Source organism: Coffea arabica, chromosome 7e, assembly GCF_036785885.1.
Source record: "Coffea arabica cultivar ET-39 chromosome 7e, Coffea Arabica ET-39 HiFi, whole genome shotgun sequence".
NCBI lineage: Eukaryota > Viridiplantae > Streptophyta > Magnoliopsida > Gentianales > Rubiaceae > Coffea > Coffea arabica.
The window spans coordinates 6230603-6254157 of NC_092323.1; the positions used below are offsets into that span (position 1 = coordinate 6230603).

General features: G+C 38.3%; 3 protein-coding genes across 3 annotated transcripts; all 3 read right to left on the bottom strand.

Moving 5' to 3' along the window:
• Window positions 1-1379: 1379 nt before the first annotated feature.
• On the bottom strand, window positions 1380-3393 carry LOC113701236 (karrikin insensitive 2 receptor CA). Its single transcript, XM_027221788.2, has 2 exons — window positions 2715-3393; window positions 1380-1918 (listed from the first exon to the last, which is right to left on the bottom strand). Exons 1-2 carry the CDS (start codon window positions 3080-3082, stop codon window positions 1474-1476), a joined length of 813 nt encoding a protein of 270 aa, XP_027077589.1. The 5' UTR covers window positions 3083-3393; the 3' UTR covers window positions 1380-1473.
• Window positions 3394-9328: 5935 nt separating this feature from the next.
• On the bottom strand, window positions 9329-10575 carry LOC113700989 (karrikin insensitive 2 receptor IA). The gene is made up of 2 exons (XM_027221419.1): window positions 10074-10575; window positions 9329-9968 (listed from the first exon to the last, which is right to left on the bottom strand). Exons 1-2 carry the CDS (start codon window positions 10439-10441, stop codon window positions 9521-9523), a joined length of 816 nt encoding a protein of 271 aa, XP_027077220.1. The 5' UTR covers window positions 10442-10575; the 3' UTR covers window positions 9329-9520.
• A 2927-nt stretch (window positions 10576-13502) lies between these two features.
• On the bottom strand, window positions 13503-17623 carry LOC113701123 (probable protein phosphatase 2C 63). Its single transcript, XM_027221632.2, has 4 exons — window positions 17221-17623; window positions 16409-16791; window positions 14316-14552; window positions 13503-14180 (listed from the first exon to the last, which is right to left on the bottom strand). Exons 1-4 carry the CDS (start codon window positions 17477-17479, stop codon window positions 13914-13916), a joined length of 1146 nt encoding a protein of 381 aa, XP_027077433.1. The 5' UTR covers window positions 17480-17623; the 3' UTR covers window positions 13503-13913.
• Window positions 17624-23555: the final 5932 nt, after the last annotated feature.

Here is a 23555-nt window from a genome sequence, read left to right on the forward strand (position 1 = left end):
CTTTCCCTCGATTCTTCATCTCTGAGATCCTAGCATCTTCCAAGTGAGTCGCCCATGCAGTGCTTGAGTTTTGGCATATACTGCTTTTCCTCCGTACATATGAACCAGTCTGCATTCCCAATCTTTGCGCTTATCCAACTCATGGCCATTTTGATTAAATTATAATGACCTTGTTCTCGGTTGCCTTAGATTTTACGAAATCTGAGTATAGAAATTGATTATAAAAGAAATAATCAAAACCGGTAAAAACTATTTTAAAGTTGATTATATATTTTAACTTTTTTGGTCACTAAAAAGTCTATACTCAAGATAGAAAAGCAGCCGATAACATCATAAAAAACTGATTATTCAAAATTAGAATCTATACTCAATTAAAATAATCAATCGAAAACAGTCCCAACGTAGACTACTTACAGGCCCTTCTTTAATTAATCAGATCCTAGCTCGTGAGTCTGGCTCTATTAAGGGTCTCTATGAATCTCTTCTCCAATGCAAGCTTCATTCCCTGTATTATAGTCCAAATTTCTGGCACTACGTTACTCGCCTTCCCCAATTTCGTGTAAAATCCCCCCTTTCCAGCAGCCCCATTCATCTCATACTACTCCACCAGCTCCCTGCAGCTCCCGGATCATTTATGCATTTAACTTCACTGCTGACTCCCTGGTTATCCTTTCTTGCTAATTCTTGCACTTGTTTTGCTTGGGCCATAATTTGCTTGTAGGGTAATATTTATACTTAGGAGTGATGTTTGTTTTTAACCCTCATGACATAATGAAGCTACAATTTGCTTGCGAATTTGACCAGAGGCAAGAGCTACCGATGGAGTGATGTAAAATTTGTGTATTGGTTTCCGTCTTGAGCTTGAATAGGGAAAAAAACAAATCCATTTGTGCAGTTTTTTTTTACCCCAAAATTTTCGTAGGGTTGTAAGAGTGTTTCTCAACAATTGAAATGCAAAAAAAGACGATATATTTTTTTTTCTCAGCCAGTTCGTATTTAATGCAATTTTTAAAAGCTACGAAAGAACTCACCAACTAAGAATGATCTATATAATATAAACAGGGATGGATCATGAGTTTTAAGGGTTTCAGTAGAAAAAAAAAATTATGAATATCCGAAAAGAAAGCGGAATTTGGAAAGTTTTCTAGAAAAATTGCCTCCAGGTGCTGTCAGTGCTAAGCGTCGAGTCTTCAAGACCGTTGAAAGTTGGGGATTGTGACATTCTTTTTTATTTTTAATAAAAAAAAAAAATCTTATTAGACGCATCTAATACTCCACTGAAAGATTCTTCATTTTTTTCCCTTGGATTGCCTTTTCTCAAAGGAAACTCGCGAGCATACATGTACCGGAAAATCACCTTCTCAAAAAAAAAAAAAACATTTCCCACTAAACAAACTTCGTTGCACAAATTAACCACACCATTTTCCACAAAGACGCTGCAAATAAACAAGAGTACAAGTAAATAAAAATTCCCTAAACCATAATATTATGACGAATGTGCCTGAGCAGCACCGGAACGACGACGTCCGGCGAGCTCAACTGGGGAAGATGACCGTCGGTGGACATGACCTCCACCACGGACTCACACCCCAGATTTTGATGAAGGTACTCGGAGACCACCACCGGTACGGCCAAGTCCTTCATGCTCTGGATAATGTGACAAGGCACCCTCACATGGGCTAGCAAATGTCTCGTGTCACTACAGAAAATGGTTTGAGCAACGCTGAGTGCTATGTCAGGCCTCATGTTGAATAATGTCCTGCTGAATTCTTGCACGGCAACCGAGTCCATGTCTCCTCCAACGGCCAAGGGTGCAAATCCGTCGCACCATGCCCTGTAATTTGACTTCATGGCTTCGAATAACTGGTCCAGACCTTCCTGCTCGAACCCTCCATAGTAATCCACGTCGTTAAGGTACCTGTTTGATTGGAGGAAATTTGTTTTTAAACAAAAATAAAAGCAAAATAGAATGACGAAAGAAGTGTAGGAAGAAAAAAAAAATTAATTTAATCAATTGACTACACGTAGAATTTCCTTTTTATGTTTGTCGGATTATGAAGGGGGTGGGGATGGTTTTGCTATTCCAGGCCCCACTTCAAAAGTCATTATTCTTTTCTACTAAGTGGAAAAAACAAATGGAATGGAATACATCAATTCCAACTTGTAAGTCTCAACCCGAAGGCTGCGTCAACTTGAGAGAAAATAGATTGCTATTGTATTACGTTCGCTTTCATGATACGGGGTTGGGAACAAATGGAAAGCAGCAGACGGTATCTGACATACCTGCAGGTGGTAAAATATAGAGCTTGGTTGATTTCACATTATAAAATTTTTAGGATAAAATAATTCCAGAAAAAATTTTCCCCCTAAAAGGAAATGAAATTTCTTCCATCATTAGGAGTTAGAACAGTAAAAGCAACAAATATTCCGCAGGATTAGACGACGTGATTTTTTTCCCCTTGGCCTGCAATTAACCCCAAAAGATGGAAACCAAGGATTATGGCTGCAGTTCTTCTTGTAAACAACACCGACCCCTTGCCTGAATATTGTACTAAACTAGCCCATAAGAAGTAACGAAATTTTGGGAAAATTTATGGGTTTGTTAGCTTAATTCCAGTACGTGTTCAGTATACTTTGTAATTCAGGTGTACCAGCTGGGCGTTGTGGGAATTAATTTGCAGCAGCAGCAGTACTAGTAATTACTATTTAGTTACCTAGGAGAGCCAGAAACCATGACGAGTTTGGTGAAGAGGTCAGGGCGAGAAATAGAAGCGACGGCGCCAATCATGGCCGAAACGGAGTGGCCAACATATATGCAGGAATCCACCCGGAGCTCCTCCAGTATTGCGATCACATCACAGGCATAGCCCTCCAGAGTAGCATATCTTTCGAAGTCAAAGTAGTCCGGATTGGTGGTTCCGGCGCCCATCTTATCGAACAAAATAACCCTGTAATCCTCCACTAGGTGTGGCACCAGGTGCTTCCACACCGATTGATCCGTCCCGAACCCATGCGCCAGCACTATGGTCTGCTCCCCAGAACCTACGACCTTGGCGTTGTGAGCTTCCTCCACTATCCCCATCTGATTTCTGTTACTAGTACCACTTATTCTCGTTCCCTTCTCCTCGCAAATTTGGTGAAAGTGATAACTAATTAGGTCTAATAGCAAGGCTGGCTAATTTTTAAGGTCGTTCCACAAGACTCGAAAACTTGTTTATATTGGGATTAAGCAGGCACTTGGGCTTTGATTGTCTGTTACTTGACTTACTATCTGTGAGAATTTTTTAGCACTTTTCTGGGCGGTAATGGAGAGAGAGCTTTATAGTGGGATGAAGGATGATGACTAACGACTAAGAACCACATGTGCTTCGACATTGTTCTTGATGAGAATATACGTACATACGAATGGTCATGCTGTGTACATGCCTATACAAAGTTAATTCTCAAATTATTAAAAAAAAAAGTAAAAAATCCAGGGAGTTCCTAAATTATTATCATTGTACATTTTGCACTCTTGATATATTTTTTTCTTTCAATTGGCCCCTGAACAATTAAAACTTGATAGTTTAAGGACTTCTGATCATTTTAGACATAAATCCAAACGGAACCGATGGGCATTGTTGTCCAACATTAATCAAAAGCATCGAGAGAGAGAGAGAGCAGGAGTAGAAATTCTGAGAGAAAAAAAAAACCTTTATTTTACTTAAATTCTTCATCAAATTTCTCCATAAAATTCCCAAATTCATTGATTTCATACTTGAAAAGGACATGAAAAATCTAATGAAACTTTGGACACTCGAGTATGAAATCAATGAATTTGGGGTTTTTGTAGAGAAATTTGATAAAGAGTTCAAGCAAAATAAAGGATTTTTTCTTTTAAGGGTTTCTGTTCTTACTCTCGCTACTTTTTATTAAGTTCTCAATACCTTTGATTATGGTCAGACAATAATGCCCTTGTATTTCGGCAGAATTTATGTTTAAAATGGTCAAAATTCCTCAAAGTATACATTTTAAATTGTTCAGGAACCAGTCGAAGACAAAAAAATAAATCAGGGGTCAAAAGTGGACAACAATGACAGTTTAGGGACTCCCCCAACTTTTTTACTCTTAAAAAAAATACTAGAAAATTAAAGAGAAAAGTTAATTCGCTTAAGTGTTGACGTTTGACGCGTATACAACTTGAAATTATTCGTCTGCATGTGGTCGTCATCCATTTGTGAGCTGATCGAGGGGTCACGGACAGCTGTTTATGCATTTTGATTAATTCAATCCTTCTGCATACCACAGAGGGTTAAGAATTTTATAATACTAATCAAGAAGGATCAACAAATTTGAGAGACAATTGAAGTTTGCATGATGGGCAGTGGAATCTTCTGGGGCTGTGACGGGGATTGGTCGACGAAATTGTGTGAGATTCCCTCCTAATGGAGTCAGCAGTTTTATAAGTGTTGCCCTGCGCGGACTCCATGCTCTGAAGATTACGACTCATCTTGCTTGATTGGATCTTCGAAATTGGCTAGTTTCTTTAGTAACACAATTATTGGGGGGTTGTTGATGCTGATGTTTCTGTTAGTTTCATAAGAAGGTTGTTACTGTACTTAGCGGCATACTTTAACTTCCATGATGAGGATATGCATGGAGTATTTGTCGTAGCATACAATTCGAAAGACGATACCAGACGATAAACATATAGAGATAATTCTCTGTAGTAATTAATCTTTGCTGAAGTTTGGAAAAAAAAGATTAATCTTAGCTGAAGTTGAGAATGCCCAACAGGTCACATCGACCGTAATTTCACAATAGACAGCCTTGCATTCGTCTCACTGTTGATGAGGTATTATTTTCATGTTGGAGCCCAACTGAGACTGACATAATGGGCTTCTCATTTCGCTCTCCAGCAACCAAGAGGTCTAGGCAAATGCTACTCCATGGTGAAAGTGCACTAATGCAGCATATTCCGGTCGATTGCACGCTTTTGTGCGGAAGTCTACATCCACCAATGTCATCGTAGTTTTACCAAGAATCAAATTAGAGAAAGTTACGGATGCTGTTTTTAATTAGAGGTGATTTATGATTTTGTGCAAGAATTTAAGGCCTTTATCTAATTTTAGAAGCCGGACACGTCAGAATTGAATTTGAGAAATCAAGACAGACTTCCGACCTGGAAAAATATTAGCTACACCACGTCACGTGACAATACACTAATACCAATCAAAACTACGTCAAATAATGCGGTGAATCACTCCTTATCTAGCATTTACTATACAAGAAATGACCAATCACCATTATTTAATGATGAGTGATTGATATTAATGTACTATACGACTTACGTGGCACACCTAATACCTTTTCCTTGAACCTCAGATGCTTATGGAAGGTTTTGCGAATATTTATGTTAATAAAAAGAAAATTTCCAATCTCCCGTTTAGAAACTAATTAAACAAAACTGAAGATAGTTATAGGTAATCTAAAATAAGGAAGAACTGAGCAAATTTCTTCTGCAACTTTAAAATAATGTGGACCAGTTCATATGCTATAACAAAAAAGAAGAAATAAAACCGTTGTTTTGTACTCAAATGAGACTAGTATGATGAACGAACAATAAACTACGCCACGACAGGAATATGACAACGTCCTTTTCTCTTCTTGCTCCTGTCCAAGTCTACAGTTCACGCGTAAGGAAATTTCATTTGAATTGTTTCGAGGGATGCTCTGCTCATTTTGATGCATCAATTTGCTGTAAGATCAATCTCCCATTCAGATATCCTGGGATTCGAGAGGACTGTGGAGGGACCAGAGAGAGGAAGTAGGTGCGATTAAGGCCCCTTCCGGAAAATATATTTTATTATAGATTAATAGAGTTATAAACGAGCTGAACTGTTTGCTTTCAAGTTCAGTTGATTAGGTTATCAAGTGATGCTCAAGTTCGGCTCCTTTATGTAACGAGTCAAAATTTTTGTTTGAATTTAACTTGTTAAAATTATCTTGAATTCAAACTCGAACTTGATTTCGATTCATATAACATGAATGAGTCATTTGAACTTGAAAAGTCTAAATGTGTTTAATTATCTTATACAATTTTACAACTCAAAAAATATAACCAATTTAAGCCTATTTAATGAGAAAAATTACGCCAAATATAAAAAGGATTTGTAATATTTAAACAAAATAAAATCTTAAGCAACCAAGACAAGATAAATCTACATAATTACTAAGAAAAATTAGTAATATTTGTTCGAATAAATGTCTAAACGAGTTTAAACAAACTATTCTTGAGTCAAACCTAACTTGGTTCATCTAATTAAACAAGTCTAATTTAATGTTTGAGCTTGCTCATTTAATTAAATTTACGAGTTGAACTCAAGCTTATACCAGCCAAAGCCAAGCAGGCTGTACATTTAACAGATCTACACATTAATCAACTATAGTAGAACATTTTTATTTGCTTTCTTTACATGTTGTCCCGAATGATACTAAGCAAACACGCATGTTGATTCCCTAGTAAAGAAAAACTACCCATATTGAACTGCCACGAGCTAGGAGCACGTCACGTTATTTGTTCTGAAAATTTCGGATTAGTAAAGGTCCGGTTGACCTGATGAATGCATTGTAAACTTAGTAGGTCATTGGGTCAGCACGACTCCTTTATTCGTATGGCCATTTTTATTTTTTTTTTTCCTGTTAACCATCGACTTCTACGGATGAGGAGAGTTAAAAGAGATAGGTTATGCCTTTAGACCAAAAGATTGTACTGCTGCACATGATTTAAATTTTATTGTAATTGTAAAAATTTAAACCTGTGACCTGCACCATATATAGTATTTCACTCGGTGGCTAACCCGTCAGGGATGAGAGTTAGTTTGGGGCTGAGCATCCTGATATAGCAAGACTGTAGTCTTGTCACCTGCCGATTGACCATTTGAGACAAGCATTTAAAGACTCCAGAGTCCAAACCAAGACATCTTTTGAAGACTCGAGTGTGAATTTCTCATGGTATATTATTGGTGTTACCTATGATAAGAAGGGACATACCTGCATATATGAACATGTATGTTAATATGATAAAGACCTCAGATGCATCTTTATACTTCGTCTGATGACGAGAGGCATGTGTGTATATTTGTAGTCTGTTATAAAAAATGGTGCAAGAATTTCGTGTATGTTTTTATTTTTTATTTTATTTTTTTGTCTACACAGGGGTGTATGTTCATTATTGATCAAATGGGTCATGAGTCCAACAGCTAATTTAGGCCATTTCCCTGATTGATTGATTGATATATATGCGTACCGAAGTTTTATGATTTTCACCTCTGAGATGTTTTATTTTTCAAGGAAGTGTATATATATATAGAGAGAGAGATGGTAGATGCTGTAATTCATAGAGTTGCAAATTACTCTTAGATCCTGTTTGATAACCCAATTCAATATTTAAATTTAATAGATTCAGATTTTAATATATTCAGACCGTTTGATAATAAAAAATTGAACATTTGAATTAATTAAGTGCCACTGAATTTTCTGGGTAAAACTTGCTTTCAAAATTAAGTAATAAACTATTCACTTATCACTGAATGTGATATGCACTCAAATGTATTGGATTTAATATTGGGAAAATGACCTGTTTCATCCTTCACATTTCGTAAAAGTATTCTTTTCGTCCCTCACATTTAAAACGAAACAAATTGGTCCTTCACATTTAAAAACCCAAGCTTTTACATCCTAGAAATAAACTCTCAGTTGTGAATCAAACCAACCCGGTTACAAATTTTGGGGATAGAATTGGTAGATCACTCGCAAAAACATATTTCCAACAAATAAATTAAAGCAATTAAACAATCTTAATTAAAACCCATTTGTTTCTTCAAAAGAACGAAATAGCGCTAAAGCTCTCAAGCACTAAACCCTTAGACATATTCCTCAGTTTTCAGACTTCAGTTTCATTACTTCTTTTTAAGTCTTACCATTTTCCTATATCTTTATCCCTAAAATATATGTATTTCTACTATCTAATTTGTGGATGCTTTTGTGTATTTCTCTTCCCTAAAAGTTATCGCGTTGGTCACCTAACTCCTATCCAGTTCTTAATTTGGGCTTATATTTGGAAAATCCCGTCCGTTTGTCTGACAATTAAACTGACCACAAAGAAAAGTTTCTTGTTCCATTTGTGGTCTGACGGAAAGCCCAATTACTGGAGTTTTTGCTTCCACACTTATATTGATAGGTCTGAAAACAGTAGCATGTTTTGGGCTTATCCTATTTCAGGCATAATGAGCTGTATGCCAGAATGTCCACTTAGCCCAACGCAAGTTGGCCCGCTTATATGTACCCTTCTGATTCAAACATGCGCGTGGCATTGCCCACGAAGGTTATAATACATACATGTGAAGAAAAGCACAACGGCCATGCGGTCCTTCTCTTCAAGTAGCGCCTTCGGATGTTGTCCGGCATTGCAATGTTAATTAGTGAAACTTATTCTGGAGTTTTATTTGTGAAACCTTCTTTTAGTTTTAATTACAAGCACTTGGTAATGTTTAGCTCTTTTTTGGCAAGTGGAGTTTTGTTAGTTTAAATCAATTCGTGTAATTCTTATTATCATTAGTATGAACTCATACAATGTTGGTGTAATCGTAAATTGTACGCTAACTTAATTGTATGAATTGTAAATTCAAGTTTACATAAAAGAATTACATTAAACGATTTGAGTTGAACTTTTAATTTGTCGAACATGGTTGGTATCACGCGGACAAGGGGCACAAACGGTTGCAGGTGCAACTGTTACTGCCGATTGTGTGCATTTTTTATTGTGCGTAATTTTGATTACACACGGTGCAACTTTCTTTGCACACGACGTAACTTTAGAACAAATTTTTATAGGTTCCACACACGGCATGAAAATCGAGTTACAAGATATAATCTGAGTCGTACAAAATTTTTTGATCAAATCATAGCCGTCAACTGCCAGGAACGGTTGTTCCTGCCCCATTTCCGTATCATGCTGTTGGGAGTCAGAAGCTTGAAAACGTGTCGTCCCCTCACGGTCACATCAAGCGCGGGTCCAGTGTATCTCTTTTGCCACTCTCAATTCCAGCTCAGCTCATAATATACCCACCCTCCAGGGCAATTTCTACAAGCTGCCAATTTTAGAATTAGTTTTGACTTTTCAGTTTGCACCACCGTTCAAATCTTATCCATTACAATGAGCTAATAATCTTGTCAAGACTGAGCCTTTAGCAATGAGAATTCTTAGGATCAAGTTTTCACTAAATTGTAATTTGTCTGCACGAGCGTTATGATCATTATGCATCAATTGTAATCTTAAATAACACGATTGAAAAAAACGATCACTAAAACATACAATTACCTCTAAGCTGTAAGAGGAATTGAAAATGGAAACAAACGTTACAAATATTTTTTTTACAAAAAAAAAAAAAACGCACGCACACGCACACGCACACAGTCAAAGCCCATCTACGAAGCTTAGTACAAAATACAAGTACAAACGACGTCCGCTGATCAGAAATCACTCATTTCCAATATCATGTCGAATATGTCGGAGAATGACCGGAATTGTGATGTCCGGCGAGCTTAACTGTGGCAGGTGACCCTCCGTAGAAATGACCTCAACCAGAGACTGGCCCCCAAGATTCTTGTGGAGATACTCCGACACTGCTAACGGTACGGCCAAGTCCTTGGTGCTTTGGACGATATGGCAAGGGACGGTGACGCGGCAGAGAAAATGCCTGAGGTCGAACGTAAATATGGTCCGAAACACGCTCAGTGCTATGTCCGGCCTCATGTTGAACAAGGTCCTGCTGAATTCTTGGACGGCAACCGAGTCCATGTCTCCCCCTACCACAAGGGGTGCAAATCCAGAGCACCACGACTTGTAATTGGCCTCTATTGCATTGCAGAGTTGATCCACATCTTCTTTCTCAAATCCTCCGAAGTAGTCGTCAGTGTTTATGAACCTTCAAGAAATCAAAAGGGTAAGCAACTTTTTTTTTTTGGAAGTCATGGTACATAACGACTGCAATCAATCCTAACTACTGGATTGGAAGCGAAACTTTCTTTACCGCGGGGAAGCCGCAATCATGATGAGTTTCTCGAAAAGATCAGGGCGAAAGATGGAGGCAATTGCACCCGTCATGGAGGACAGAGAATGGCCGACAAAGATGCACGATTGAATTTGGAGCTCCTCCAAAATGGCCAGTAAATCATAGGCATAGCCTTCAAGAGAGGCATATCTTTCGAAGTCGAAGTAGTCGGGGTTCGTCGTTCCAGCTCCCATGTTGTCGTAAAGGACGACGCGGTACTCATCAACAAGGTGAGGTACGAGATGTTTCCAAAGGGATTGGTCGGTGCCGAAGCCATGGCCAAGGACGACGGTCTTCTCGCCTGACCCCAGGACCTTCACGTTATGTGCATCTTCAGCCACTCCCATCTTCTTCTTCAGTCACTAACGGATGCCAAGCCTCTCTCTCTCTCTTTTCAACTTCTTCCTTCTTGCCTGTTTGTCTGGGGAACACGTTAATGTAATGGGACCGTAGCCGTGGACTATTGGGAGGCCGCTTGGACTTTTTATAAATCGCGGACCGGTGGTAGGGATCAAATGAAAGGCATTGATCACTTTCATTGATTAAAAAATAATGAGATCGATGATATTCTTTCCAGCTTTTAGGGCTTCAGTCTTCAGGACCATATGTGTGTGATATTTGTTCATCGCTCATCCGTTAATATCTAACCGTCCACGACATAAACTCGTGTAGGTGGTTAATTCATTGGGTTGGTTGATGCCATTGCTCGCTTATGAGTTGCAAGTTTCCCAAAATCTATCCTCCCACCTAAAAATAATTATTGGAATTTGAGACGGGCATTCGTCAAGAGAAAAACAGCAATGGCATTATTGGAATTTTTTTTTTTTTTTTTGTGTGGCTAAATCATTTAGTCCATGAATATTAATTATATCAGGAGGCTCTAACTTAGAGGTCTTGTGTTTAAATCTCCCTTCCTTCCACCACTTCTTAAAATACCACTTCTACCTTACTAGAATTTTCTTTTGTCCTGAGTAATCATCATTGGGCTCGTTAAGATTTTTTCCAGGTATTAAATTTTTGAATAAATAAGATTAATTAGAAAAGATATGTAAGTGCAAGAGGGAGCAATCCTATTATTATTAGTGGTGTATGATAGAATTGGTGGAATTCAGGTGTGCTAACGGAAATGATTTCCAAAGAAAGTAAATCCATTGTTTGATTTGTTAATTTTATGCAGGAATTGAGATTTTAAATTATCACGACACGGGTAAGTCAATTTACTTTAGTATTTATTGAAGGTGATTAAAACTCAAATACTTTACCTTTTCATTCCAAAAAGCAAATAGGGTCATACAATAATTTTAAAAAGTAAAGTCCATTTATGAATATTACAAACTAAAAGTCTTGAGGATTGCTATACTGCATTGTCTAGAATTTTTGGGGCCAATTTGAAAATTTTTAAAATTTTAGCATATTCCCCATCTTTTCTCAAGGGAACTTTGAAACCCTTCACAGCCTCTATTACTCTACTAAAACTTCTGGCGCTGATGGTGGAGGAAATTGCAGCTGGCAACAAGCCTTCCTAACCCTGCTCTCGTAGTAAGACAAAAACTCCCATCTCCCTCATTTTCCTGTCTTGACAGAGAAAGAATATAGGTCGATTCGAGGGAAAGAAAGTAGAAGCTTCCTTTTTTTTTTCCGTCGGATACGATAGACCTACACTATTATTTCTATACTAAAGGGAGGGAGGCGTGGAGAGACCCAAAGATAACTCAGAGAGGACTAAACTACCACTGGACCAGACGGGTACATTATACACTCGTATAGATTTTTTAAGCAGACCCATATATAGTGGCAATTAGTGGGAGATTAGGTTTGAACCCACCAAGCCTTAATGTTTTGATGGTGATCACCGGCCAAAGGCTGAAAATTAGCTATGGATATCTACGGGTTCAAGACAAGAGGGGGAGAATTAAGAAGCATATTAGAACAGATTCGAATAAGAGATTTTACCTGAAAGTAGATCACAGGTGGTTTCTTTAGCCATTTCCTTTGAATTCCTTTCCCTGTGCTTTCCACCTCAACCCAACGTGGGAATTCAATTATGATGGAATCACTTTCCTTTTTCTTAGTGGTTTCCTAGAACCAAATGGGGCCTTAAAATTCTATTATTATTTTTTTTTTATTGTATGATGAGAAATAACACATCCTGTTGTTATTACATTGATAGAAAATCTAACTTTATTTACTTAATATCCACTAAAAATTGATTTTAAATATATAGTTATTTTTAAATGGGTGAATCGAGACAACTCACTATCCACCAATAAAATGGATTTAATTGGATACCAATTAAAACCCATTTAAAATTCACAGCATACTCAAATCCAGTGGATCAACATAATTGAATTATGTTTAACACCTCTAGAGCAGTCCGTTTCAAAGAAAATGAAAACATACAGATATATGTTTTTGGGCACTCGGCACTATAAAAATTAGTTCAAAGAAAAGGATTGAAATGGTAAGTGGGCACTGGACTAGGAGGAACTGGTTGCGCCACGGTATTTTTGGGTTGTTCTGGCGGGTGGAGCACGATGACTCACATTAGACCAGAATGTGCATTTTGGTAGATTCAGAGTACTGCTCCATAAGCTGTGCAATACACGAAAACCCGATAAGCGCATTATGATTCTGCGATTGGTCAGTTGCGCCGCATTTAATCCAATGGAATAAATAGAATATTATTAAGTAGTTGGAAATGTCTCATTCAATAGGTAACAGAATCACCATAGAAGAAGAGTTTTGAACGGCTCCGCCTATTTAGGTTGTGTTTGGATTGCATTTTCCATGATTTTTCATGGAAAAATTACTGTAGCGATTTGATGTATGTGAGGGAAAAAGGTAATAGGGAAATGTGATCACGGAAAACGACGTAATTTTTTGACGGAAACTGGCAATCCAAACAAGTTTTTACTTGTTACTCGAGTTTAATGAGCTCCATCGCCTTTCACTTGATTTGATAAGCAATCCATTTTTGACCCAAAACGTCGAGTTGTGATTATCAATCATATTTATTTAACCCAATAACTGGCATGTTGTCTGGTCCTAGTTTAAGCGGCCTGGAACACCAGTTCACTTTAATCATCCAATTTGACAACACCGACTTCATTTGGGAAGACAAGTTCAGGTTTTACGGTGTTGTTGATTTAGTAGAGAATAGATGCTGCTTGAGTTTTTCTTTTCGGTGAACTAAATCCATTTGCATTCCTCAATCAAACATCACTCGTTGCCATGCCCGTGGTTCCTTCTAGGAACGCAAACTTCTTGCCTACTCTCTTGGGTTGAAGAGAACGCAGACAATTTACCAAATTACAGAATTGATCCGCACGACACTAGTTCATATGTCACTTCATTGATGGAAAGGATGGAACATGTGAAGTTCGAAAAAATTCAATCTGAAAAGAAACAAATTCAAACTCGGGAAATTGCATGGCATTTTTGGTAAAGAATGAGGGCATCACATCACATAAATGTAAGACCAAGCATGGCTACCGTACTCTTTGGTACCACTATGATTCCAAACGAGATGACTGATCAACTTTATGTTCCCTATCCGCAAGCTGAAACGCTGTTTTATTATTCTACATGGTTACACGGGTATGTCTGTATCTAACAAATACAACACTCCCTAGGACAGAGAAAGCAAGATGAGGTGAAAAAAACCCAGCGGGGAAGTCATTAATTTGGACACAACCCTTCCTCACAAGGGTAATATACATGACCCCTTCCTTCTATCAATGGCTCCGAAAGCTCCATCCGAACCCTGTTTCGAAAGGGAAACAATATTTACAGGATAGAGTGATTGTGTACCCGGGATTGTCAAGGAGAAACCTGGGGTGTATTGTCTGCATGATCCGAATTCAGAGAATAGATATCAACAGGGACACTAGTGCAGTCGAAGATTCCATTATCCTTCAGTTTAAAGGTTGGAGAGCCTTGATGATCAAGATAAATCACAATCACAGTAATGTCATCGTGGAAATGGCGCCTAGCTCCTTTTTCTAGTCTTTTTATGTCATTATATTTCATTTCTCTTTTCTTAGCGGCCTCTTGCAAGGCAGCTCTCACCAATCGCTTTGCAATTCCCTGCATCGTGTAACAGACAAACCCCGTAATGAGAAGTGATTAAAGTTAACCAACAATAAGCATTAATAACAAGACAGTTATTCTCAATTCTGCAGATTATAATACTTGAGCTTTAAAGATCATGCAGATTCTCACAATTCTGGGATTCTTAAAGACAATTTCCACAGCTTCCTCATCGGTCAGTTGCTCCCACAGGCCATCTGATGCAAATATTAAGAACAAGTCTTGTGGCCTTAACTTTCGAATCAATATCGACGGCTCAGCTGAAATGACAGCCCTTTTCAGAGGCACAGGGTATCCAAATTGCTGGAACATAGGGTCTCTGTTAAATTCGGGTTTCTTAAGATATATATCCCCAATGGACCTAGATACCTGACAAGCAAGAGGCGATAAGCAGAGATGCCATTTTCAGTAGTCAGAAGGAACAGACAAACTTCAGCATGAATAATAATATAAATAACAGCTATGACAACCATTTTAGCTCCACAAAATCAGATTGCAATTAAACAAGTCAAGCTATCATCACATGTAATCCAAAATAGAGTTTTAGATGCAGCTAAGAACTAACATATCCATTAATGGAACAATCCAGTGCAAAAGGGGAGAAGTGTGCAAGGGATTTGGTCAGTTAAAATCATGGTAGAGATAAAAGCAAGAATTCTGTCGCATCAAAGCATTTAGGGCCCAATCAAACTCAAGGTTGTTGGCTGCCATGAAGATAGTAAAGGGACTTGGTAAACCATGCCCAATGTAAAAAGCAGCCATATTTGATGTTTAAACTAGGTTGATCAGTTTTGAAATATTAACTGCCTCAAAAAGAGTACTTTAACAAAATAACTCAACTCAATTACAAGACAAAATTAATAAAGAAGCATAGGAGGAATGGATGATAAGGAAAATATTTCAAAGCAGCACATTCCCTGAACAAATCTGGCGGAATTTATTCCTATCTCTATGTTTACTTTCCCTCGTATAGTAGAAATTATTTATGTTGCACAGTGACTCCTAAGACATGGCCTTTCAGGAAAAGTTAAACGCAATTAACCTCCTGTACTGAATCACCCGCTTGGTTCAGTAAAAAACCAGGAAGTTGTTCATATGAGCTAATGCAAAAGTTATTTAGAGCAATAACAGGAGCACCATGTTACTTCTGGTTTAAACATTAAAGAAAACACAAAGGAGAGAAAACTAATATCTGATGCAAATCCAAAATGAACCCAAAGCAATTCCGTAGCCTGGTAAAAGGAAATATTCGGGCAAGCTCAGAAATACAACTTTGCTGAACAGATATATCCACCTCCCCAACCAACTCTTTTGAAAGCATCTACATTCTCGAGGATGGAAGTATAGACATTCATCTAAGTTTACTTATTGCAGCGCAAATCCCAAGCCTCAAAAGCAAACATGACAGTAGCCATTGGAAAAAAAAATGTTACACAAAGTGCAGATGGCCTAATAGTTTTTAAAGCTTACTAGGCACCAGGATACTACCAGCACTTACTTGAATTAGTGTTCTTTCTTATGTAAAAGGAAAAGAAAATCCCATAGCCTGATTCATATAAAATATAAAAGTAGTTGACCCTAATATATCTATCAATCAAGAGCAGAATTCTAGTACTAGAACAAGGCATATGTTCCTCCTCTGCATCATTTTTTTTTTCAGTTGAGCTGCTCCTCTGCATCTTTACCGTGCCTGTCCTACATATTATTGGTACTCTTTAAGCAGAGACACTATCTCAAAGCATGAATGACTTCACATTCTTAAGCAGTGCATATTGTAGAAACATTTTGAAGAAATTAAAAACAAAACATAGAGGAAAAGGTTCTTTTGACGTTGAAATAAACTCCTCAGAAGCTGATTAGAAATGAACAAAATTTCCACTTCATTGCTATCGAACTACAACAAAGTTGACTGCTATACCTCCTTATCGACCATCAATAGAAACTGAAAATGGAAAAACTGGCGGTTTTATCTCATGTAATCAATCGAACTCCAGGCAAAAAACACCTGAATTCATTGCTAGATGATAATTATAAACCTCTAAAGTGGGGAACGGACAAGAAATGCACCAAATCCTTGGGTAGATGATTAATCATAATCCAGAGCCTACAAAGTGACTCCAATAAATAAACACAGAAAGTAAAGAAACGGCAGTGGGATACAAACTAAAAGATCTTGATAACAACCAATCCACCCAAACCGAGGATTCCAAAACAAGCAGCTGTACCTGAATAATGCCCTTAATTCGCCAAACTCCACGAGTATGAACAACAATGTGTGCATCATCAGGATGAAGTGCCTCAATCTCCTTCCTCACCTCCTCGATGCCAACATTATGATCAGTGGACAAACGTTCTGCCACCACAGTAGACGAATTACTTTCAGGGCCACCTATTACTCTCTTACCTAGCACAGCCCTCGAGTCACCAACGTTTGCCACATATAAAACACCATTTGCTATTGCTCCAACAAGACAACATGAGCCTACTGACGCGATCTGTGGCTGAGACAACCATGAACTCTTCACGAAATGCAAAAATTCCTCCTCAATAGCATTAAACGCCTTCTTTATCACCTCCTCAGATAAACCTCCTTGTTCCAGTGCAAACTCTATTATTGCAAAATCAATTAATGAACAACGACATTCACCCATTCCGACAACTTGCCAAAAACGTGATAAAAATTAAGTAATAATCAAAGCTTTCATCTTTCCAATTTCGTAACATAGATGACAAACAATAAATGCATTTTCGAGGTAAGTTGTCTTTCCTCCATCCTTTCCTTTATCAAATCATACAAATGAGTAGCCATATGCACTCATAACTCCGAAACTTCAAACAAACTTCTATGACATCCCACAACATTTCTGAACCACAAAGAATCAAAATTAAATTTTTTTTTAGAAATCACGTTAATGATGAGAATCATTTTGCCAGCAATATCCCATAGTGAATGAAATACCAAATCGAAGGGAAATTTTTTTTTTTTTTTTTTTTTAAAGGAAAGAAAAAAAGACGTAAAGGGTCATAAGGAAATTACTCTGGAGGAAAGGAAAAAGGCGGTTAGTGATGAAGCGGGAAGCTTGAGGGCCACCATGGCCATCATAAACGCCAATATAAGTAGCAGAAGGAGATGTGAAAACTTGACCCTGGTCTTCCAATGAAGAATTAGCTTGTACAACTGCTATGGAATAGTCACCAGAGGCATGTGGCTTCAAGTCCATGTGCCACAACAGCCCATCACCGCCGCGTCCGCCACCAAAACAGCTCTCCCACGGCCTGCAACAAGCCCCCAACATCTCCCTCCGCCTTACCGCCGCCTACTTGCCGAATTCCGATGATCAAGCATAGAAATGAAGAACTAATCTATGTTTGAAACAACAAAAGTATACACTAATTTTTTCCAGTTTTACTTTAAAATGTATGCTCCAAAGGCAGAGGGCAGAGTCCAGAGTCCAGAGTCCAGAGTCAAGTCTTTGCCGTAAGCAGAAGTAGTTGGATGGTGTTGAGGCGGGGTGTTTTGGTCAGTGAGGAGGAAGTCATGGAATATGCATTTAGTTAGTACTTAGTAGCAGTAGTATTAAAAGTTATACACTGACTGCTATAGTAATCTTATTTGATTTTTTTTTCCCCTTATTCTGCGATCACCGAGAGAGCCTTAAGCTTGTTTGGCATAATGAAAATTATTTTTCGTCAACGGATTTGAAAACATTGGCAAAATAGAATTATGATCAGTAAAGGAAGCAAGTTGAGGAATTATATAATATGAAAACTCATACACTAGTATTATTTAACTAGAAAAGATCGCGTCTCACTGATTTGTGTACTGTCCCAACCAATCTTTTTCTCGTCCCATTTCTTTTCTATCCAAAAATAGCCTTTTTTAAGTTTGAAGAAAACCAATCTGAAATTCCAAGTTTGGCTGTGGAAGGAAGAAATAATAGTGCGTGGAAGGGGCAAAAGTGAATATGGAAACCGTGGGAATTCCGCGTTGAAGTGAGTGGAAAATGGAATACCCCAAGCCCCAGGGTGGTGGAAAATATGCACAGTCAAGAATGAGTAAAAAAACTGATTAAAGATTGGATTGGAGGTCGGGGATGGGAATTTGGGAACGGGAACGAGTCAAGGAAAATTGGTTCAAAGTAAAACGATCAGATGCTGTTGCGTTGACTTGGACGGGGACGGAGAAAAGTTATCCCATACGTCATTGTCGTCGTCGACTTCATGAAGCTGAATTGCTCCCAATTTAACTTCTGATCCAGCAACATTCTACTGAATTTTACGATATACTACTAATTTTTGTTTTTTTTTGATAATTTCAGGCTAACATAAATAAATCAGCTTTTAGCAAGTTGAAACAATTTCTGATATCCCATTCATCTTATGGATATGGAAGTTTTTTTGGTTTTCACACACTTTTATTAGGCAAATGCTCTGTTTTCTGATATCCCAATGATGACCAAGTGTAGGGCTCAAATCCTGAATCCAACGACAAGACAAGAAGAAAGGCTTCTTCTCCTGACTATTAGGCTAACCCAAATAGTTTGTTGGAGAGCGGTTTGTAAGCGTCTAACAAAAACGTGTGCCCTACGGCAGATAAATTCTGTAATGCGACTGTGCTTTAATTTCTGTAAGCAACAACGGAGTTATGGGCTTAATAAATGAAATCCCCAGCTTCTGTTGACTTTTCTCCGGGGCCTCTTGCCACATTAGACTTTGATTAGAAAATACTTTAAAATATTAATGTATTGTTAACCACTTTTGAAAAACCATTTCTTTTAAGAACTTATATCAGAATAGATGTTGGACGAATATGTTTGTTATTTGGATATAAGTTCATGTACAGAAACAAGTTGCTCCAATCTTGTTCTTTTTTTTTTTAAAAAAAAAAAAAAATAATATAATAAATTGTGAAACCGGATACTCTTAACGTAAGTCAGCTAAACCAGGCTTCTACATATCACGGACTTGATTGGTCAAGAAAAAATTGTACGGCTTAAATTACAAGTTATACATTAATTCTAACGACTCGCAACAAAAAAGTAACTAAATTTATATTGTATTCAAATTTATTTACATTTGGAACAAATTTATGTTCATTTTGTTCAAATGAATAGTTCCAGTTCGAATCTCTACCTGTTTGGTCGGGACGTAATTGTTTTCAATAAATTCTCTCTCCATTTTTACTAGAAAAGATTAGTTTGCTACAAGGAATGACGATAGCAATAAAATATCAACTACCGGAGCTCAACGAAATAAAAAGGTTATCAATAATGCTTTTTTATTTTTTGACGCAATGAGGTTATCAATACTTAGCTGTATGGATATCCTGCCAACAAAACTTTTAAAGTTTTATGTTGGTCACACACGGTTGCTGAATATTTCTTGGCCCAGAGAAAACATGTTACCGCACAAATATTAGCCCAATGCTTAAGTTGATGGATGAAGAAATGTGGAGCAAAATGCTTCACCTTCGCAGTGAAGTTTAACCTTTACTTTTTTTCAAGAAAAATGAAAAAAAATTAATAAATGAAATAGTTTACCTTCTCCTCCCTTTATCCCATTTATGTTCAGAAGTTATGAGAGCAGAGGGTGCTAGTTACCTCACAAGATGGCTAAGCGGTGATATTTATACCTTCTAATATCGATATTGTTTTATGGGTAGGTCCTTTTTTTTTTTTGTTCTCCTCTTCTTCGTGATTCTGTTGCCTGACTCACGGATTATTTGCGCCGTCCGTGTATTTTTCACAGTTACATTTATGATTACTCTTCCAGAAACGAGCCAGCCAGCGTGTATGAGTGGGTTACAAACTAGTACTACAATAGAATATCGCCATCGAGCTGCCAGATGCTCGCTGCTGGACGTTACAGCGACTGCATTACCCCCGTACAAAGAGGGACTGAAATTGTAGCATGCCGTACTTCTTACTTAACAAGCTAGAAATCTTTGGTCCAAATCTCCGCGCGTCGCTTTTCACACACACTAATGAATAAATAAATCAATCAATCAAAGGTTGTTTCTTGATTCTACATCTGTGAATGGGGATGGGATGATACGCTTTGAAAACATTTGGATAACAGTCGGGTTTCTTATAACAATTCATTTGAAATTTAGAAACTGTGTGTGTTTGAAGATGGGAATGAAGCAACCCCGATTTGACATTGACCTGAATCTTGCTGACTTTCGAAACTGTGGGTGGGAACAGATGCTACGATTAGTCAAAATCACCAAGGCTAGTCGGCCCACCACACGCAACTCCCATATTCTCTTAGTTTCAACTTCTCACAAACTGAATCCGTGTGAGGTAATTTGCATGCATAGAGTTGAAGGCTGGTAAACATGATGATGATCTTGTCGTCGATAGATTATCATCTTACATAAATTACGTCAATAATAGTTACTATAATGCTAGATATTGATGAAAGAAGCAAATCTATGGTAATAGATTATCAACAACAACATAACTAGTATTATCGATGATACATCGTATATCGGCAGCAATTTGCAGACCAGGAAAACAAAAGCAAGGTTGTGAATGGAAGATTTGGGAGATCAGCCTTCCCAGATGACTTATCGTTGTTGTTTTTTTCTTCCCCCTCTTAAAGTAGTTATTATGAGTGAAAGTTGTTGGTTAATTCAACAAATCTCTCAGAAATGTCTCAAAATGCTTCTCTTCTCTAATCAGTTAGAAATGTCTCAGAAGTTCGTGTTCGGTTGACTAATTTTCAGCGCTCATTTCCATTGCAGTTGCAAGTTTGCAGATCTCCAATTTCTAACTGTTGTGGCTGCAGAAGTTGAATTCTCGAGAGTGAGTTCCAACTCCAAGTGTTTTCCTTGAAATTTCTTCGTCAATATGAAGCTTTTGCGCAACAATTTTGAGTTCTTGACGTTTCAAGGCAATTGAGGAGCTTTATACTTTGGTAGTTCTTTCAAGTTTAATTGTCCGCAGCCATTTCGCAAATCCTGTGCATTTTTTTTTTGTCGAAAAGGCACGTTCTGCTATTTCACGTATCGTATTTTAAATACTCTCTGTGTTTATCGATAGGCTCCAAAAAGTACCAGGAAGAGAGGTAGATTAGGTTAAAACTTAAAAATGAAGGGAGGGAGCAATTTAACTCTAAATCTATTTTGCATGCCGGAGCCCGAAAGGCGTATTTCATAGTAAGTATTTCTATGTTGAGATGTACCTGCTTTACAGACATAATACCGTTGGATGTATCAAAATGGTTGTGATAAATCGTACTCCAATTAACTACTTCCCAAGACCAAAATCTTTATGTAAGAATTCGATGGAGGATAAAAAAGTGGTACAGATACTCAATGCAAGAAGCCATCCAGACTGGTGATCAAAAAAACGAAAGAAGCGAACCCAATACTAACATAGTACTAGTATTTTCATGGCTTTTTTTTTTTTTTTTTTTAAATTTGGTGGGCTCAATTGGATAGGGTCGGTTGGCGTGCCATTTCTAAGCCCGACATGCAAGTCCCTTCTCTCTGTCCAGTGTTCGATTAAAGGTCAATCATGGGCCCCCATTTCTCCTTCCAGAACAAAAATATCTGTTACCAATTCCATTTTCGTCTTCATGAATCTTTTTCAACAGTCTCTCTCGTGGTCCTTTTAAAGTTCTTGAAATGCCATTTTCACACGCCAGGGATGAAAAAAAGCATCACCACTTTTAATCATGACCGCCACCACCATTAACCATTCTCCCACCCTCCCTCTCTCCCTCTGCCACCGCCCCACCCATCACGGCTTCAATCATTTATTCACCCAATTTTTTTTTTTTCAAACAAAATTCTGCATAAAGCTAACCATAACTTAATCACCTTAACTCCCCCAAAGTTTTACTTTTGAGTGGTTCCAGATTTCAAATTAGTAAAACAATAATATGTAATCAACTTAGTCAAAGTTAATCAAATCAGACTAAAGCAACCTAATACCAGCCCAACAAAAAGTTACTGCAGTGGAATGTAATCGAAAACAAATCCTATGACCTTAAACAAATGACCCCAAAAAAAAAAAAAAAAAGGAAAAGGCTAATTAGACAAGCATGCGCGTTGGCAGACCAGCACTCTTGATTCTATGCTTCATCAACTACAGCAGCAGCAGCAGCTTCTAGCGAAAGCTGCTTTAACCATTCAAACGTACGATGACGTGACAAGGCCTGCTTTCCTGTTTGTTGCTGATCATGCTGCCGTGTCGTCCTCGTCAGACTCTCCGTCTCTTCTTCTTTTGCATGGGCCTCGTTTGCACCAGCACTTCTCCTCATGCCATTCTCCGCAACCCTCGAATGAATTGGTCCGACCACTGCATTTGACGAACATTTGCAGCCGCTGAAGAACACAACCCCGTTTTTATCGAGGAATTTGTGCCTCTTCTTGATCTTGTCCTTTTCCTCAGCTTTGATTCTGCCGGCGCTACCGCTGCTAATGGTACTGCTTGTGCTATTGCGACTGCCGAAACCGGCGTTCTTACTGTTGTTTCGAAATTTGAGGTCTTGAATTGCAATCTCTGGAGCTGTCACCAACCCGACCCGGAAAATGCTCCACAGTGTCGAATTTCGGCTGGAATTCATCCCATTCTTGATGCTATTTGAGGAACGAATTTGGGGTTTGGGACTGGGGTGCGAAAATTGGAAGTGGTTACGAGTTTTGGGTCTAGGCGTGCGATTAATGCACGAGGAGCCCGTCCCCGTCGTGGTGGAAGTGGAACTAGTTGTACCACTGCTCGAGGAATGGTGACTATTTAAACTGCTACTTCTACTGCTCAGACTCGTGAAGCCAACCGAATAACAGCGATCCATGGACTCGGACCTGGAAATGCACCTGCTCGTTGTCCGGCTGTCATTTTGCAATTTGGTGATCAAGCCGCTTTCGGAACTGACCGAGTGGCGCAGAGGAAGAATTTGGCCCTGGAAAAAGACTTCATCAGCTATACACATTTCTGATTCTTTCGACAGAGAATCAGTGGCCAGGGAGGAGCAGAAATTGAATTCCTCTTGAGAATCATGAATGATGATGGGTACTGGAGATTCTTTTCTTGATGCTAAGAACTGATTCTCTTCATTGGTGGGAAGGTCAGAAAAAGACAATGCTTCTTCATCTTCCTCCTCTCTTTCCACAACATGACTATTGCCAACGGGATTGGAATGTCTCCTTGTTTCATCAGCATCAGCGTCGTTTCCACCCATCTCCAAATTTGAACAAAGTCAGCAGCAAATTATGTTGAGATGCAAATTAAAGACGGAAGGAAGAGGACCAACTGGAGGGCAAGGAAGTAAGAAGGAAGAGAAAACTGAAATACTCTACTGCTGGTCTAAAACAACATGAGTGGAGCAGGGGAACAAATTTATGTAATGTTTTCTTGTTTGGAG